Below are 15,579 nucleotides of genomic sequence, written 5' to 3'. Positions count from 1 at the left end.
TACGCTGCATGTTCATATTTCAGTATTGCTGTCCTAAAAGTAAGTATTCTCTCTTAAAGAGAAGAGAACTGCATGTCATGGAAGAGTGTATGCATTGGACTTTTACTATTCCCTTAAGCTATGTATCTATATTTTTGAGCTATATATCTGCATAGCTCCATTAAGCCTGTGGAATGATTCTGTTTTATGCTAGGTTGGGTCTTGCCCTTTGTTTTGTAATATCAGAGGATTGGTGGTAGTTCTTACAAGTTTGCTTAGGGTTTCACTTTAGTTGAGGCTGACTTCCGTTGTTTGTTGTAAAAATTGGTGGTGTCTAACTGAAAGGTAGGTTTAATACTTAGTTATTGATCTCCCTTCATGAAGTTTGTCACTGGCACTGTGGAAAAGTTTTATTTTCTCAAACTAGGTTGGGGTCAAAATAATATACAACTACATTTAATTTTTAAGTTTAGACTAAGTAGGGAAGGTGTCTGTTCAAGTAATGTACTAGGGTTAGACGATGGTGGTAGTCCACAGAATATATACCATAGGGAGTGATGACCAAAGAGGGGAGAATACTTAATCTGATGTTGGGACTTCATGCTGAATTTCAGGATCTGTTATTAGGAAGATATATAGTTTTACAACTGAATACATTGTATTGCAAGGCAGTCAAGGGGCAACAACCCTAGAGAAAAAGAATACTAGAGAAAAAGAAGATTGTTGTACCCTATTATTTCCTGCAAATTGCTAAAGTTTTCATTCGGCCTCAAAACTAGAAACCATCTTTTTTTTTTTTTTTGAGATGTAGAGTAAAAGGCATTTAGTTAGGCTTATCCTACTTTGTTTTCCACATTCAGAAGGCCACTAAATATTTCAGCAATCATGTACTATCTCATGGAAAGGGACCCCTGACTGGGATTGCAGAGTTTCTTCAAATAAGAACTGCTTGCAAGTTCCGTGGAAATTTTGCATAAGTCCTGTACCATGGTTTGCTTAGTTCAGTGGCTACTCAAAAGAAATCATAAGAATACTTGAGAAATTGGTTAGAAAAGCTCAAAGCAGGCAAAATCCAGGGCCCACAGTTGTGATCAACAGTGAATGAGGTAAAAAAAAAAAAAGGGGGGGGGGGGTTGGATAATTTGGGAGGAGAGGACAATGGAGGGAAGAATGTGAGTAAAGATGAAACATGAAACTTTAACAGGTTAACTTTGAGGGATGTTGCTATCTCTTACTTTGATAACATTATGGAATTACTGCCAGTATCTTACCTTTCAGATTTGCTGAATCGCATTAAATACCCACACATGTCTTTAATTATCAAAAGACATCCTCATCCTTTCTACTTAATTACCCACCTTAATTTGGAATTTGAGATGTTGGGAGTTGGATGCAATGTAGTGTTTTCAGCCATCAAGACTGGATGAGAAGTTAACAGACAAGCACCAGAAATTCATTCCCTTACAAGGAGATGAAAACAGGTGGCTGTTTAGGCTTTTGAGTATATATCAAGTACAAGGCAGTCACCTTATTCTTTGGTGCCTTGGGTGGCTCTATTTTATTGAAAGGTGGATTACTTAGTGAATATAAACATATGATAAATTAAACATTTTCAGTCAAGAAGTATTTCACTTTAAACACTAGCTACAGTTTGGCATTGTATGCTGAATTTTCATAGAATAAGATATGTAAATACTCCACCAATGATTACGGCAGAACCATTAAGTAGTATTTTGCTGTGCAAACCTGTAAGCACTTTTTGATATGGGTGTAATCTGCTTTGACTACACAGGCAAGCATGGGGGGGGCTGCCTTTCATCACTTTGTTCTTGTCACCAGGCTCTCTGTCAACCTCTTATTTTTCTAATTTACTGTGTCGCTGCATCTCTCCCTTGCCTACCCTACCCCACCCCACACACCTTCATACCTAGAAAGAAGATAGCTCACCAACTCCCTTCCCCTTCATGGCAGGGTTCCTAATTCTGTATGCCATGAGTTCTATACTCATCGGTTCTCCTACCCATTCTTCATTTTTGCATATCAAGGTTCTACATACCCCTACTTTTCCCACTCCAGGACTCTGTTTGGCCTCTGTTTCTTCTTAACTTCTATTATTTTTAGTTCTTCCTGTGTGGGAGATCATCTGTTAAAGGTGTCAGCATTTTGAAATGTAGTGGGATATTGGGCAGAGCTGGTGTATGGCATGTGTTTTGTTGTAAGATGTTAATGGCTGCCATCAAGTGGCTCTTTGATATGTATAGTGTTGCAGACAATCCTGAAGCTGGGCTTGTGAACCAAATGCCAGAGGCACCATGTGTCCTCATATTTTCCCATTTTGGCTTTCCAGTTTTTACCAGAATTAGTAAGCTATCCAATGATGCCTCGTACATTGGCAAGTTAATGTTTTAATGGCATCAAGGTAGAGTGTGAAGTCTTGCTTTGCTTGACTAGTAATAAATTATGTTACCTCAATTTATTTGACTTCTGGGCTCCTGGTATGCTGGAATTAGTCTCTCAGTTGGCCTTTCTAGACCTGGCAGCATTTTGTTCAAACCATCAGGCCTATCTATTGATTTTCCTCTCATTGTGCTAGATGTTGCAATACTGTGGCTACTTGTCTAGCTGCTCCCACTTGATGCCCATTTTCCCTACCTCCTGATGAGATCCCTGTCCTGTTGGTTGTTTGAGGTTCTTTCCCTCTATCTGAGAGCTCCTATGGATTTGTCCTATTACCAGCCCACATAATGCATTATTATTTATATTATTCAAAAAATGACTGAGAATGGATAGCTTGTTTTAAATAGTGTTATGGGAATTGCATACTCAGTTTGCATACTCAGGAATGCAGTGAGATTTAAAGACAGATGTACTAAGAAACAGTTTTTATGTAATTGCAAACAGAGGGTGTGAAGCTTGACCTTTTGGAACCAGAAGGATATTACTGCCCAGTTACAAAAAGAGAGCAGTACTTGAGAACAAGAGTATTTTTACTAGTAGAACCGTTTATCTGTATATACTGTTTAGAGTTAGGTGTAGAGGTCATTTACACTCTGCCACACTTTGATTGCTCCTTTGAACAACTAAAATAGTTTACTTTTTGTGATTTTTTTTTTTCCATTCACAGCAATGTTTTAGTACTATATTGATCCTGTTTACAAAGAAGCTTGCTCCATTTCACTTGTCCAAAAAAATAGGGCTCTCAATCATCATGTATGTGCATGATAAATATGTTAATTGGTTCTTGTGTTAATTTTTTAACATGTTAATTGCACATGTGGTTCTGGAGCCCAGACCTGGGCTCCGCTTTACTGCCGTCACCGCTGCCTCCTGGCCACCCAGCAGGGCAGCAGTGGCAGTGCAGAGGAGCCAGAGGGCAGCCTGGGCACGGGCTCCAGGCGGCTGCAGTAGGGGGTTCCACAGACACAGACGGACACACATACATGAGCAGCCACAGCATGGCCAGGAACGCAGCTTGACAGTGTGTAGAGCAGCACCCAGCAGCTAAGTCTGTGGAGGAGAAGGAGCAAGCTGAGGGGGAGAACAACCCCCGCTTCCCTGTAGTGAGGGAGGGAGGGAGTGGGGCAGGGCCTGGGATGAGTGGGAACCCAGGGCCTGGGTGGATTGTGGGATGCAGCCATGGGTGGCTCATCCAGGAGCAGGGATGGGTGGGAGTGGATCCCTGCCACTGGTGTGTTGGATTTGTATATGGGGTGGAGGTGGGCTGCAGGCTGTGGGCTGGGGCTCTGCACCCTGCTGCCTTTTGCCCCAGGAACCGTGCAACACCATGTTGTGTCTCCTGCCATCAGGTAGGCTGGGAACATTCTGCCAGCCACCGGCTCTCGGGCCAGAGGCAGCAGGGTGCACAGCCTCAGCCTGCCTCCACCCCATGCACAAATCCAGGAGGCACATGCCCTCAGTACCTCCCCCAGGGGTGTGCACCATGGTGGGGAACCGTGCCTCTGGATGAGCTGCCCATGGCTCCATCCCATGACCTGCCCTAGCCCTGGAGTCCGCAGTCCCTGCCCTACTCCCTCCCTCACCATGGTGGCATCAGTTTGCACCCCTCCCCTCCCCCGCTCCTTTCCTTCCACAGACTTTCTTGCTGGAGGCTGCTCTTCGGGATGCTGGGCTTCATTCAAGTATGGTTACCATATTTCCAGTTTCAAAAAAGAGGACACTTGTGGGTTTGGTGGTGATGGTAATGTGATTGTTGGGGGGGCAGTGATATGCCCATGCCCTGCAATAATTGGGAGGCATAGTAATAATTGGGAATGGAAGTTGAAGTTGGACCAGTTCAAGCTAGTAACAATACATGGTTTATTTAAATACTTTCCTGAAAGGTATGTTTTAGCCAAATACAAGTGATGAAGTCCATGCCCAGAGCAACTGAGTGAAATTCAGTACACATGATGACATGTAGACCATTTAGTTTGTTAAAAGTTTGAATCAATAGTAATCAAAGTAAAATTTCCCTAATAGTATTTCATTATAGAATCTTTAGCACCAAACAGAAAATCCTATCTAATCTGCTGAAGGGTAAGCTGTAATATATGAGTAACTTAGTCTCATTCCAATAGAAATTGCTATAAAATACCAACTTTAATTTTCAGCATTTCAACATTCAGTTCAGTGGAACAAAGAGTTAATATATTTAAGGACTGAAAATAATTAGTGTGTTGAGAGATGACTAAAACATGTATGTTAATTTGAAGATGTAAACACTGAATATGCACACTTGAAACTTAGGCGTCTTGGCCACTGCTGTTTTCAAAGTATTATACCAAAAGTCTTTAGTCCATTTTAGAATGAAGTGCTATAAAACATTAAATAAGGTGATTTTTTTTTTATACTTGTGTGAATTTCTGAGGTGATACCCAATGCATCTGAAATTATAATACATGAAATAATAGATTAGATAGGGAATCATATGAACAGCCACACACGTTAGAAGTTTATTAAGAAAGGAAGTTTAGATAGCAGGCTTGCATCATCTATTATTTTCACCTCTTCTTTTTAGATACTCACACAAAATGTAATTACCCTGTGCATGTGTGGAGGAAGTGACTAATACTGACTAAATATTACTTTTTTTTAAAACTAGTCTGTGGGGAAAATGCATATGAAAATGCAATAAGACTAATTTACCAAATAAATTTGGTAGAAGGGTCCTGATTCCAACTGCTTTGAGGCTAGTCAGAACCTTTCCATTAAAAACTATGGATTTGGATCAGGCTTTGTAGAGAGTATAGCTGTTAGAATGTTGGTCAATAATTGTGTATTTCCTTTAAAATATTTTTCACTATCAACATTTTTGGAAATGAAATGAAGACAAAGTTTCTGTTCCTTGTTTTACAGTCTGATCAGAATATGTTCTTAGCTCACTGTTAATTTGTGTGGTAATCTGGTTCTTAGAACATGGGCTAACAATACATATTAGTAAAGATTAAGGTATTAAACAGTTGTCCAGAAAGAAAAACAAGCAGAAAAGCATACAGTGAGAGTGTTGGTTGAGTCTGTTCTGGAAATACTTTATTATCATTTGTTTTACTAACAGTGGAAGCTGGTCTGGGTTCCAATTCATTGTTGTTTTCAGTGATACTTTAGATTCTGTTGTTGACATTAATACTACATGTACAAGAAAAATAATGTCTTTTTATTTTTGTCTACATACTGACTTTTAAAAAATCTTTTGTAAAATAATGTTTTCAAGTATCCTTATTTAATTTAATCAACACCAATGAAAAGGGAAGAGGCTACATCGGGGCGGGCAATTATTTTGAGCGGAGGGCCGCTTACCCAGTTTTGTCAGGATGTCGAGTGTCACATGGATACCCCGCCCCTTGACAGGTGCCCCACCCCCTGGTCACCAGCTTGGGACCCATGTCTTGGGACTAATGTCTCAGGGCCAGCACTGGTGGGGCCCAAAGCGGGGCACAGGCTGGCAGGGGTCTGTGGCACTGGGCTGGGCTGCACCAACAGGGAGCAGGCCTGGCTCCATAGAGTCTCTGCTAGCTGGGAACCCATGCTCTTGCTACCCTGCTCTGGGCTCCACCAGCACTGGACATCGGTGTGGGCCCTGTGCTCCCACTGGCTCCCACACCTGCTCACTCCCGGCGTCCCCCAGCCCTGTGGTACTGGCTGGGGGCAGCACACAACCCTGACCCCCTGCATGCCAGCAGGGAAGAAGCTGGTGCTGAGCGCAGGGAAAAGCAGCCCTTCACCTGCCCCATGGCCAGCACCCCGCGCTGCAGGCGCTCGTAGCCTGCACAGGACTGTTTGGAGCAGGCACAGGCAGCCCCAGGCAGGCTGCAAGCAGCTGCAACATGGGGCACCGGGCGTGGGGCGGGTGAGGGGCTGCTTTTCCCTGCGCCAGGAAGGAGCCTGGGGAAAAGCTGAGTACAGGGGAGAAGTGGTCCCTCCCCCGCCCCACACCCTGTGCCCCACGCTACAGGTGCTTGCAGCCCACATAGGGCTTTCCGGAGCAGGCACAGGCAGCCCCACACGGGCTGCGAGCAGCTGCAGCGTGGGGCACCGGGTGGGGATGGCCTGTTTTCCCCACCCCCCTGTGCTCCTAACCTGCCTGGGGTCCCCCCCCCCTTACCTGAGCTTCCCACCCCAGGGCAGCCACATGCTCCCAGCCCAGAAACCATGGCTGGGGCTTCCAGCTGGGGGGCAGAGCCGGACGGGCCCCTCTGTTGTTGGAGCCCGCTGGGCTTCCCCTGGGTCCTACTGCCCTTGGTTTCTGTCATTTTTGAGTAGAGGTGCACTGATATTTTGGTCCCATATCAGATCAGTACCCATATAAGAAAAATAGACAGTATCATCAATTGGCTTTCCTTGGCTGATGTGGCTGTTAAATGCCCTGTGCATATGCACAGCTGCAATGCAACTTTGGGTGTCCAGGGGCGCAGCCCAGCAGCATGGAGAGCAGCTGGGTCCAGCTGGTAAGTCTGTTGTGGAGGAAGTGTGGGTGGACAGGCTGAGGTCTCCATGGTGAGGGAGGGAGTGGGACAGGGGCAGGGTGGGGCACTGGACAGAACTGTGAGTGGCTTATCCGGGGAGGGGGAGGGAGTGGCTCCCACCATTGCACACACACTAAGAAGGTATGGGGGTGTGTACATCCCTGCATCTGCATGGAGTGAGGGTGGGCTGTCGCTGTGGGGTGGGGCCCGGACTGTGCCAGGCTCTTCCTGGTGGGGGTGCTGGGGTGGGCTGCACTTGGGGTGCATAGCAGCGGTTATGGGGGGGAGACTACAGCAAATTTTAAGGTGGCGGCAGTGTCCCGCCCCCCCTCTCCCTGGCCCCAGCCCACCAGTGGCAGTCTGCTCTTGCCTTGCAGATCCAGGGGTACATACCCCCCATGCCCTCCTGATGAGTGTGCAGCAACAGGAGGTGCCGCCCCCTCCCTGCAGCCTCCAGATGAGCCACTCACTGCTTCATCCTGTGCCCCACCCCAGCTGCATAGCCCCTGCCCCACCACAGTCTCACTCCCTTCTTCATCGTGGGGGTTTGTCTGCCCCCCCACACCTCTTCCCTCCGCCTGCCCCTTCCCCCATAACAGACTGACCATCCGGATGCACAGTGTATTGGCAGTTGGATTGGTATCAGCCAATATGGCTTGTTAAAAATCGTCCATTGGTATCAGCCCAAAAATCGTTATCAGTGCACCCCTAATTAGTAGTGATCTATGTAAGCACTTTGAAACCAGAAAAGGGAGTTCCCAGACTCCAGCATTTTAGTATTTCTGGCTATAAATGGGAAGAAGATGCAGAATAAACATGTAATAAGTTGTGGACCTGGGGTTCCAATGAACTGCAGTTCATCAGTGGTGATAATAGCAGAAAGTGAGACTTAAACAGCGTCTTGTAAATAAAAAATGGATCACTGTGAGGTGCCCATAGGGAAATACCACTTTCTACTGCTTTGCTGATGGCTTTTTTCTAAGGCTGAGTACATGCATTAAATAATTTGGGAGAATTCTCTGTATTTTGGTAGAGAAACTTACCCAGAGTCATGTGTATGCTGAATGCTGAAGCCCTGAATAGTGGAAAACTCACAGTGCTGACATTGTGCAGCCAAAGAGGGTGACTATGCACACATCTCTGTGTGTTCTTCAGGCTCCCTTAGTCTCCCTGGCAACAGATGGCAATGGTTCATAGCGCAGCCTTGATTTATTGCCTGTGGTCAGTCTGTGTTTCTCTGCGGCACAGTTATGCTACTGCCACCCCAGGGAGCTCTGCACAGGGGACTGGTACTTGGTGCTGCAGTTTGTGTGGCGCCCTTTCAGCTTGCTGACACACATGGTGCCCAGGGCTACAGTCTGAGGCTTCATGTACACTGGCAAATTTAAACATGTATGCCATGCAGCCTTGAGTGGGCTGCATGGCATGCAAATTACAGGGATCATAAGTTTAAATCCATGCACAGGGCAGCCCTGTATGACTTGCCTGGTGCATGGTTTAACAGGTTCCAGGTGGGGGGCAGCTGATGGTTTCCCCCTGCCCAGGGAAATTAAATCCCAGGTGGGGCCTCAACATTTGGGACTTGGGGCTGTCCCCCAGATCTGAGGGCTGTCCTGTGTCTCATCCCAGTGTTCAGTCTAGTATCAGGATGGGAGCACAAGGCAGCCCCAGGTATGGGGGACATTCTTGGGTCCCAAATGAGTAGGCCACACGTTCAATTTAAGATACGATAGAAACTGGTCACAGCTATGATCCACAAATAATGTGGAGCATCTTTGTGGCTGGTTTGCCACATTTAAAACCTTAAATTGGCTGAATGGGTGGCACTTCATAATTTATGGTGCAATCTATTTGTTAATCGTTAAATGTAATGCCTTTCAGAAGCCTAAGGTGCCATCTTGCTTTGCCTTATTTTTTGTTTTAGTACTGGTAGAGTGTGCCTGCTCTGATTGGCCAGATCTTACAGTTTGAAACGGTGAATGTCATGTTTGTAAATGGCCAAGTTTTTTTTGGCTCATGTTATGCTAAACACTAAAACCTATACGTTGCAATCCGATAGGTGTTACCTTTTTGTAATTTAAGTACTATTTTCATAATAGATTTAGTCCCCTCCGAGGGAGTGAAGTTTAGAACCCTTCTTTTTTAAGTGTCTCTGCAATATTCTTCAAGGCTCCTGTATTAACTTAAAACAGTCCAACAAGTGCAAAATATATAAAGATAGAGAAGCTTTTTTTGCTGTAATTTCTTTTGCTCGGTTTTTTTGTTTTGTGTTTTGCTTCTGTTTTTTTCATTTTCTGCATATTATGGTTTTGTAGGTTGCTTTTACAAGTAAGAACATTTCAGATGCTTTTGAGGGATCACTAAACTAAAATGAAGCCCAACAAAATAACATGGACCAAAATGGAAGAGGGGAAGGGACTTGATGTGGGGAAAAAGGCAGTGGGAGATGTCCAGGATTAAGCATGTTAGAGATGTTGGTATTAACAGAAATCACAAACTTCTGTCAGTTTCAACCTTCGGTGAATAATTAGCTTGTATGCTAGTAGTCTGTAACTATGGAGATGATTGTTGCATAATATGTTTAGTATATCATTTTGATCCAACAGAGAATATCTATACCCAAGTAAGTCCAGGAAAATAATAGATGCTCACTCTGCAGCATGCCAGTATATCCAGGGCAAAAGTCACAGCCTAAGAAGAAATGTTACTTAGTTTGGCTTTACATTTCTCCACCCACTAACAGTCTCTCCCCTTCACTCTGTATTTCTGATTCCCCTTTCCACACTATTCTCTAACACCCAAATGTAATGTTGGAGTAACAACACCTTCCACGCTCCTTTTTGTTGAGCTTCTCTTTCCCATTTGGTACGGAAGAAAAAGGGTAACTAGCTGGTCCTAACGAAGGTAGTACGAGAGTCATTTTTAACCTACATGTTTTCCTTTTTCCCTGTTTGAATTGCATAATTGTGGGTTTTTTGGTCACAGAAATATCAGTACTTAAAATGACATGTTCAGCATTTTGGGCATGTAGGCCAGTGAGTAGTGTGGGTCTGGTATGCAGCCTGGATTTGACCCTGCATACCAGGGTCAGGTCTGCACCACTTTTGCTTATGCTTACATTGCCCCTGCCTGGCCTCGTGTCCTGGGATTGGGTTCTGTGTGCCCAACCTAGTGTGCAGGGCCACGGCCCACGGGGCTCTTCCTGGACCCATGGGGAGCCACTCTGGGCTGGATCTGGCCCGCAGGCCAGGGGTTGAGTAACCTTGCTTTAGAATCCTTAGCCCTTTTGCCAGTGTTCCATAGCTGATGGTTATTTCCATTGTCTGTTTTGGCAAGTATGTGGCTGTGCTTGACTATGGGATGGCTAATTTAGCAACATAGACTGATAGTATATATTTTCTTTTGAGGGACTTTGTTATAGTCATTAGAATGGGGAATTTACAGATTGCTTGTCAGTAGGTGACTGTGGTGATTTGATTTTGATGGAAAAAAAGAAATAGACCCATAAGCATTTTTTTTTTCTTTAGCAGCCATCCAGTCTCTCCTGTTTTCCTAAACTGAGGATCTGAATTTTTTTACTTGAATACCTGATTGAATCTTCCTGTTTGGCTGGATACTCCCAATAATCAGTTGGAATGGAAATTAGCCTGTTAATTTAGTTTCAAACCAAAGTATATGTTGTTGGGAGGGAGGGGGAGAGCATAACAGTGTAATGATGTGTTACTTCACTTAGTCTGGATTCTTACCCATAACTAGTTTCCCTGACAAGTATGTACCTAAGTGTTTTAAGGTTGGGGCTTTTGTCTGTACTTTACAGATACAGAAAATATGCAGGGAAATACTGACTATTCTCTTTTTGAAGGTATCCTTCAAGAGAACTGTATTTTCATTAAATGGCTTTGGGAGGAGGTGGGGAATGAAAGGGATTGCTGACATACTGCACTTAAAGAAAGAGGCTTCAGAGAACAATGACTTTGCAGAATTGCACCCTAAAATTGATGGGTAACTTCAAAGCAAATAACATCCATGGGGAAATAGGACCTTGAGAAAGGAAAAAAACTCTTTGGAACAATGTTGTGTTTTATTGTTTTTTCCCCACCTTTACTTATCAAGATGGAGGGAGCATGTGGTGAAGATCTTGAGATGAGTGTTGGAATGTAGGCCAAAAGAAATGAATTCTGAGGAGGATTTTGAATGCAGTCTAGGAGTCCATGCTAGTTTTGTATCCTCTACAGTAAGATTTATCTTTCATTCTGTTTCACTTTTAATTTTGAGAAAGATAGTTTTGCTTTTCAGATGTGATTGATCTCACTGGAGATGATAAAGATGATCTTCAGAGGGCAATTGCCTTGAGTTTGGAGGAATCAAACAGGGCATTCAGGGAGACTGGAATAACAGATGAGGAACAAGCCATTAGCAGGTAAACAAATAACTTGTATAAAGCAGAAATTAAATTTTAAGAGATGAAGATTGGCCTGTATTGATTTTATTCTTTGTAACAACCACCACACCAAAAATAACTTGTTTACTTTAATCTGTGCTGCTGCTATGCTTGGCTTCTGAAGTGTTGCTTTTACTAAATTGTATATTCTGCATTAGAAAAATACTCCACTGTGTTTTTGGTAGAAAATAATAATGTCTCATGGCTACACAGTTTAAATATCAAAGAGGGAGGTAGCAATGTATCATCAGAAAAGGCAAAGTAAGGTGAAGAAGCTAACCACTTGCAGCTTGCAGGTTTCTTTTTCCAAGTTCCTTTTCATTATTACAATAACACTGTCTCATTTGTGTGGTAGGAAAGTTTGGTTATTAGGGTTCTTAACTTTTAGTGGCACTGATAATCATTAAACTTCAGCTATTAAAAAGTATTTTTATTATAAATCTCATTTTTGTTTAGTCAAAAATTAGGGGGAAAAATAATTTTTTGGGAGGGTGAAATTTACCAGACTTCATTTTGTCCAAAACTTGGAGGAGGGTGTTGTGTGTTGGCTGCTTTTTAGCAGCTTACAAAATACAGAAATTTATATTAGGGCTACTTTTTGAACAGCAGTACAGATGAAACAATTGAGGTTTGAAATTAGGTGTGGGTATAGTTCTTACTGAAAAAGCTGCAGACAGAGGAAAATGATTTTGATTATGACTGTTTGAAAGTAAGATATGACATACTTCCAGTAGACTTATTTGATAAGCCTGTAAGCATTGCCCAGTGGAAAATTTGCCATGCTTTTCTATGTTCCTATAATAAATTGAGCTCTTGATTGGCTTGGACACATTTTTTTGAAATGTTTTGAGAAACTTGGGTCCTATTAAAAGGCATACTTTGGCTACTGGGTTATCATTCAGAATGTCCTCTTGGCCAGGTTTGATGCAATTTTGGATCATGCAAGTTCACTGCTCCAATCCTACTGCTTGGAATGCTGTGTTTAGCAGTGAGAAAGAAAAATACTGCAGCAAAGAGGTGTAAACATAAATTCCACATGTTCTTAGAAGTAAAGTCTTTTTATTTTCATTTTCTATATCATGTTTGAAAAATGCAAGTGTGCTAACTACAAAAAGAAAACATGCCAAAGAATACACCCAGATAAGTGGAAAGAATTATTTAATGGTCAGAGTCATCTGATCATTTTGACTAGAGAAAAATATCTCAAAGTGCTCAGATGGACTGAAAAAGGAAGGGGTGGGGGGGATGCTGTAACTGTATTTTCTTGCTTAGAGCATGCCCTGAAGCAAGAATAAAGTGGGGAGAGATTTTTCCAGTTACGGCTGCATAGAGCTGACACAGAATTGAATCTGCAGCTGACTTACTTTCTTGCTTAACCAAAAGCTGAACCCCTAGCTGCAATTGAAGACTAGTTTCCAGGGTGTTGAAAACATCTGAAGAGTACTCAGGGCTGTAGAATAAGAAAATGAAGAGAAAGTAGGAGCAGCTAGCAGATAGCAAAATTGCTCTCAGAAAAGTTAGCTTGATAGTGGAATGTCAAGACTATTAAAAGGAGACCACTACCATCACCACCTGTGGAGTGAAGAACATAAACCATTAAGTCAAATGACTGTTTTAGTTGTCTGAATAGTAATGCTGCTGCTGCTTTTCTGTGGAGTAGGAAATGGATAAGGATACTTTTTGGGCAGAAAGTTAGCTACCCTGTTTTAAGATCTGCACCCCAATTTGGGGTGGCAGGGTGATGATTTTTATACAAAAGGTGCACATGGCATGCGAGTAAATATAGTATTACTGTTAGGTATTGAACAGGGCCGTGATGGTATTCTTCAGGTTTTGGGGATGTGCATGTTCTGAAATACCAATGTATGAGAATATAGTGAAAACTATTTTGCCTGATGTAATGTAAGAGATACTCAGGGTTTGTGAAGTGTAGATGTAAGAGGAATAATCCTGCTTTGAGTCTAGATGTGAGGTTCTCTATTTGGGATAGTAGCCTTCATTCTCTTTCTCTTCATTCTTTGGCTTTAACTGCCCCTTCCGGACCATTTTCTTGTTTTTGGGGCTATCTTTAAACCTTCTTTTTTCATTTTGCCAGTTCTTCTTCCACAGATAAAACAAAGGGTGTCCTTGGAATGTAGAAAGTATTTATAATTTAATTATAATTATATGTGTGATTTAAATTTGAATCATACAAGCCAAGTAGAGGGACAGTCAGGATTAAGGGGAGGTGCCCAATGTTAATCTCACAGCCACTGCTGAATTGACAGTAGCTTTGGGCAGTCCCAAAATCTCTCTTTCTTCAGTTTGCCTTTCTAAAACAAGTTATGTTTGTCTTTGGCAGTGAGTGGCCTGTGAGAAAATATGCTAGTCTTATATTCTTGGGCAAGATGACAGGTCACTCTGTTTTACTGTTTGAGAGCTAGAAAGGGTTGTCTTTTTAATGCGAGTGTAAAGAACTGAAATAGCTTCTGATTTTTGTTTACTAAATTAAAGGAAAGGTAAAAATCAAAGTGGCAGGTAAACTGGGCCTTGGAACGCTGTAAATAATAATCAGCTAAGGATTTTTTTTTTTTTTTTTTTTACTGGTTACTTCATAGAGGTAGACATTTTCAAATATGCATATAGCAGTTAATTACCTAACCTGCATTGATTACTGCAGATGACTTATTACTTATGAATGACTTGGCTAGTACAATTTAATATTGCATGAATGTTAAGCGTTTGTGTTTGACTGCCTTATTTTTAATCAAGAAAGTTCTGATTGACTACATAAATACTGAAAGATCTGTAACTGAAGTGTCCAGAAGATGCCAAGCACACACATGATCTGTTTTCAGTTAAGATTTTTAGTTTTGTTACTTTAAAGGGAAAACATTCCTGTTGCTGAATATTTCCATAAAGTGTGCAAGTCTAAAATATTGTGTTGATGTATGAAGGCTTGTCCTATTTTCTTTTTCTTGTGACCGCTCTTTTATCCATACTGGGCATTTAGGACGTGTTATTAGCCATGTTAACGTGTATGTTTTACACTCACCACTTCTGGAGATTAATACTGAGAAGCTAATGTCTTTGTGTTCATCTTATATTCAGGTATCGTTATAGCAGGCCCAAACATAATGTCTTTGGATCATAGGACCAGGACTCATGGACCCTCTAAAGCAATCTCTCTGGCAGCTGCTTTCTTTCAGTTTACAGCTTATTATAATTTTCCCCATCTGTTACATCATTGTTTAAAATGTAATGGTTTCAAACAAAAGTATAAATATATGGTAACATTATCATAATTGAGACTGTAACAGTTTAAGAATGTAAATGCTTACAATATAAGATGCCTACAGTAAGGATGTCAAACTTTTACTTTAAATGGGTTTCCAAATATGGCCCCATATTATGACTGCTATTCAGAAAAACATCCCTACTAAAATCTATTCCCAATGAAGTATATCAGACTTTTGGTTGGATAAGGATTGTTGCATCCATGGATTTCTTGATTTGTTATAACTAAAGCATTTTCCCCTTGTATACTGAGCCATATCTGAGATAGCTGAAATTCATAGTTCTATGCATAGTTTGAACTTGTGCTTCCAATTTTTTAGTGTCTCATTGTGGGCCGCATTCTTGGGAGTTTTCATCTGTTCCGTTTGTTTTCATTATGAAGAATGTGTGTATTGTGTAGAGCCAGAACTATGATGCCCCCAAATTACTTTCTAATTAATTTGTGATTTCTGTTTGTATGAGAACAATCCCTGAGACCAGTTTCAGAGGAGAATGACTTCAGTACCATACCACCATTACTTAACTTCTGGCAGTGTTTCCATAGGGTAGAATTGGGAGGAGAGGAGGGATCCAATATAAGCTCTTGAGTAATTTTATAATGGTTAGCTTTTGTTTTGAGCAGAAGTTCATATTTTAAGTTAGCTTATATCACAGCCAGCACCACTTTGTCCAAAGCTGACCGTAAGTGGAGGGCTAACTTCTGCTGCATCAAGTGTAATGGTCGCGATGGAGCCTGTGGTTATTGTTTACAATAGAAGGCAAAGGTATAGTAGAAGTAAGATGTCTGAGGGCACATTAGTGGCTGGACAAATCCTTTCCAGGCAGGCGATTCATTATCATTAGGAAATAATGCCACAATGCTAGCAGAATTCTAAGATTTATTATTAAAACTAAAACTATCAAAATTGAGAGAGAATTTTA

The 15,579-nt window shown here is 42.1% G+C and overlaps 1 protein-coding gene across 1 annotated transcript in view; it reads left to right on the top strand.

The window, feature by feature from the left end:
- The window catches only part of USP25 (ubiquitin specific peptidase 25), a 183,636-nt gene that overhangs the window by 40,490 nt on the left and 127,567 nt on the right, over positions 1-15,579 (top strand). Inside the window, exon 5 of the mRNA XM_019523898.1 lies at positions 11,238-11,361. Within this exon, the coding sequence (XP_019379443.1) occupies positions 11,238-11,361 (124 nt within the window). The remainder of the gene's footprint in view (positions 1-11,237; positions 11,362-15,579) is intronic.

The sequence above is a fragment of the Gavialis gangeticus genome, unplaced genomic scaffold (genome assembly GCF_001723915.1).
Source record: "Gavialis gangeticus isolate Ggan-Ray unplaced genomic scaffold, GavGan_comp1, whole genome shotgun sequence".
Classification (NCBI taxonomy): Eukaryota; Metazoa; Chordata; order Crocodylia; family Gavialidae; genus Gavialis; species Gavialis gangeticus.
This window is presented reverse-complemented; position numbering and strand designations above follow the sequence as displayed.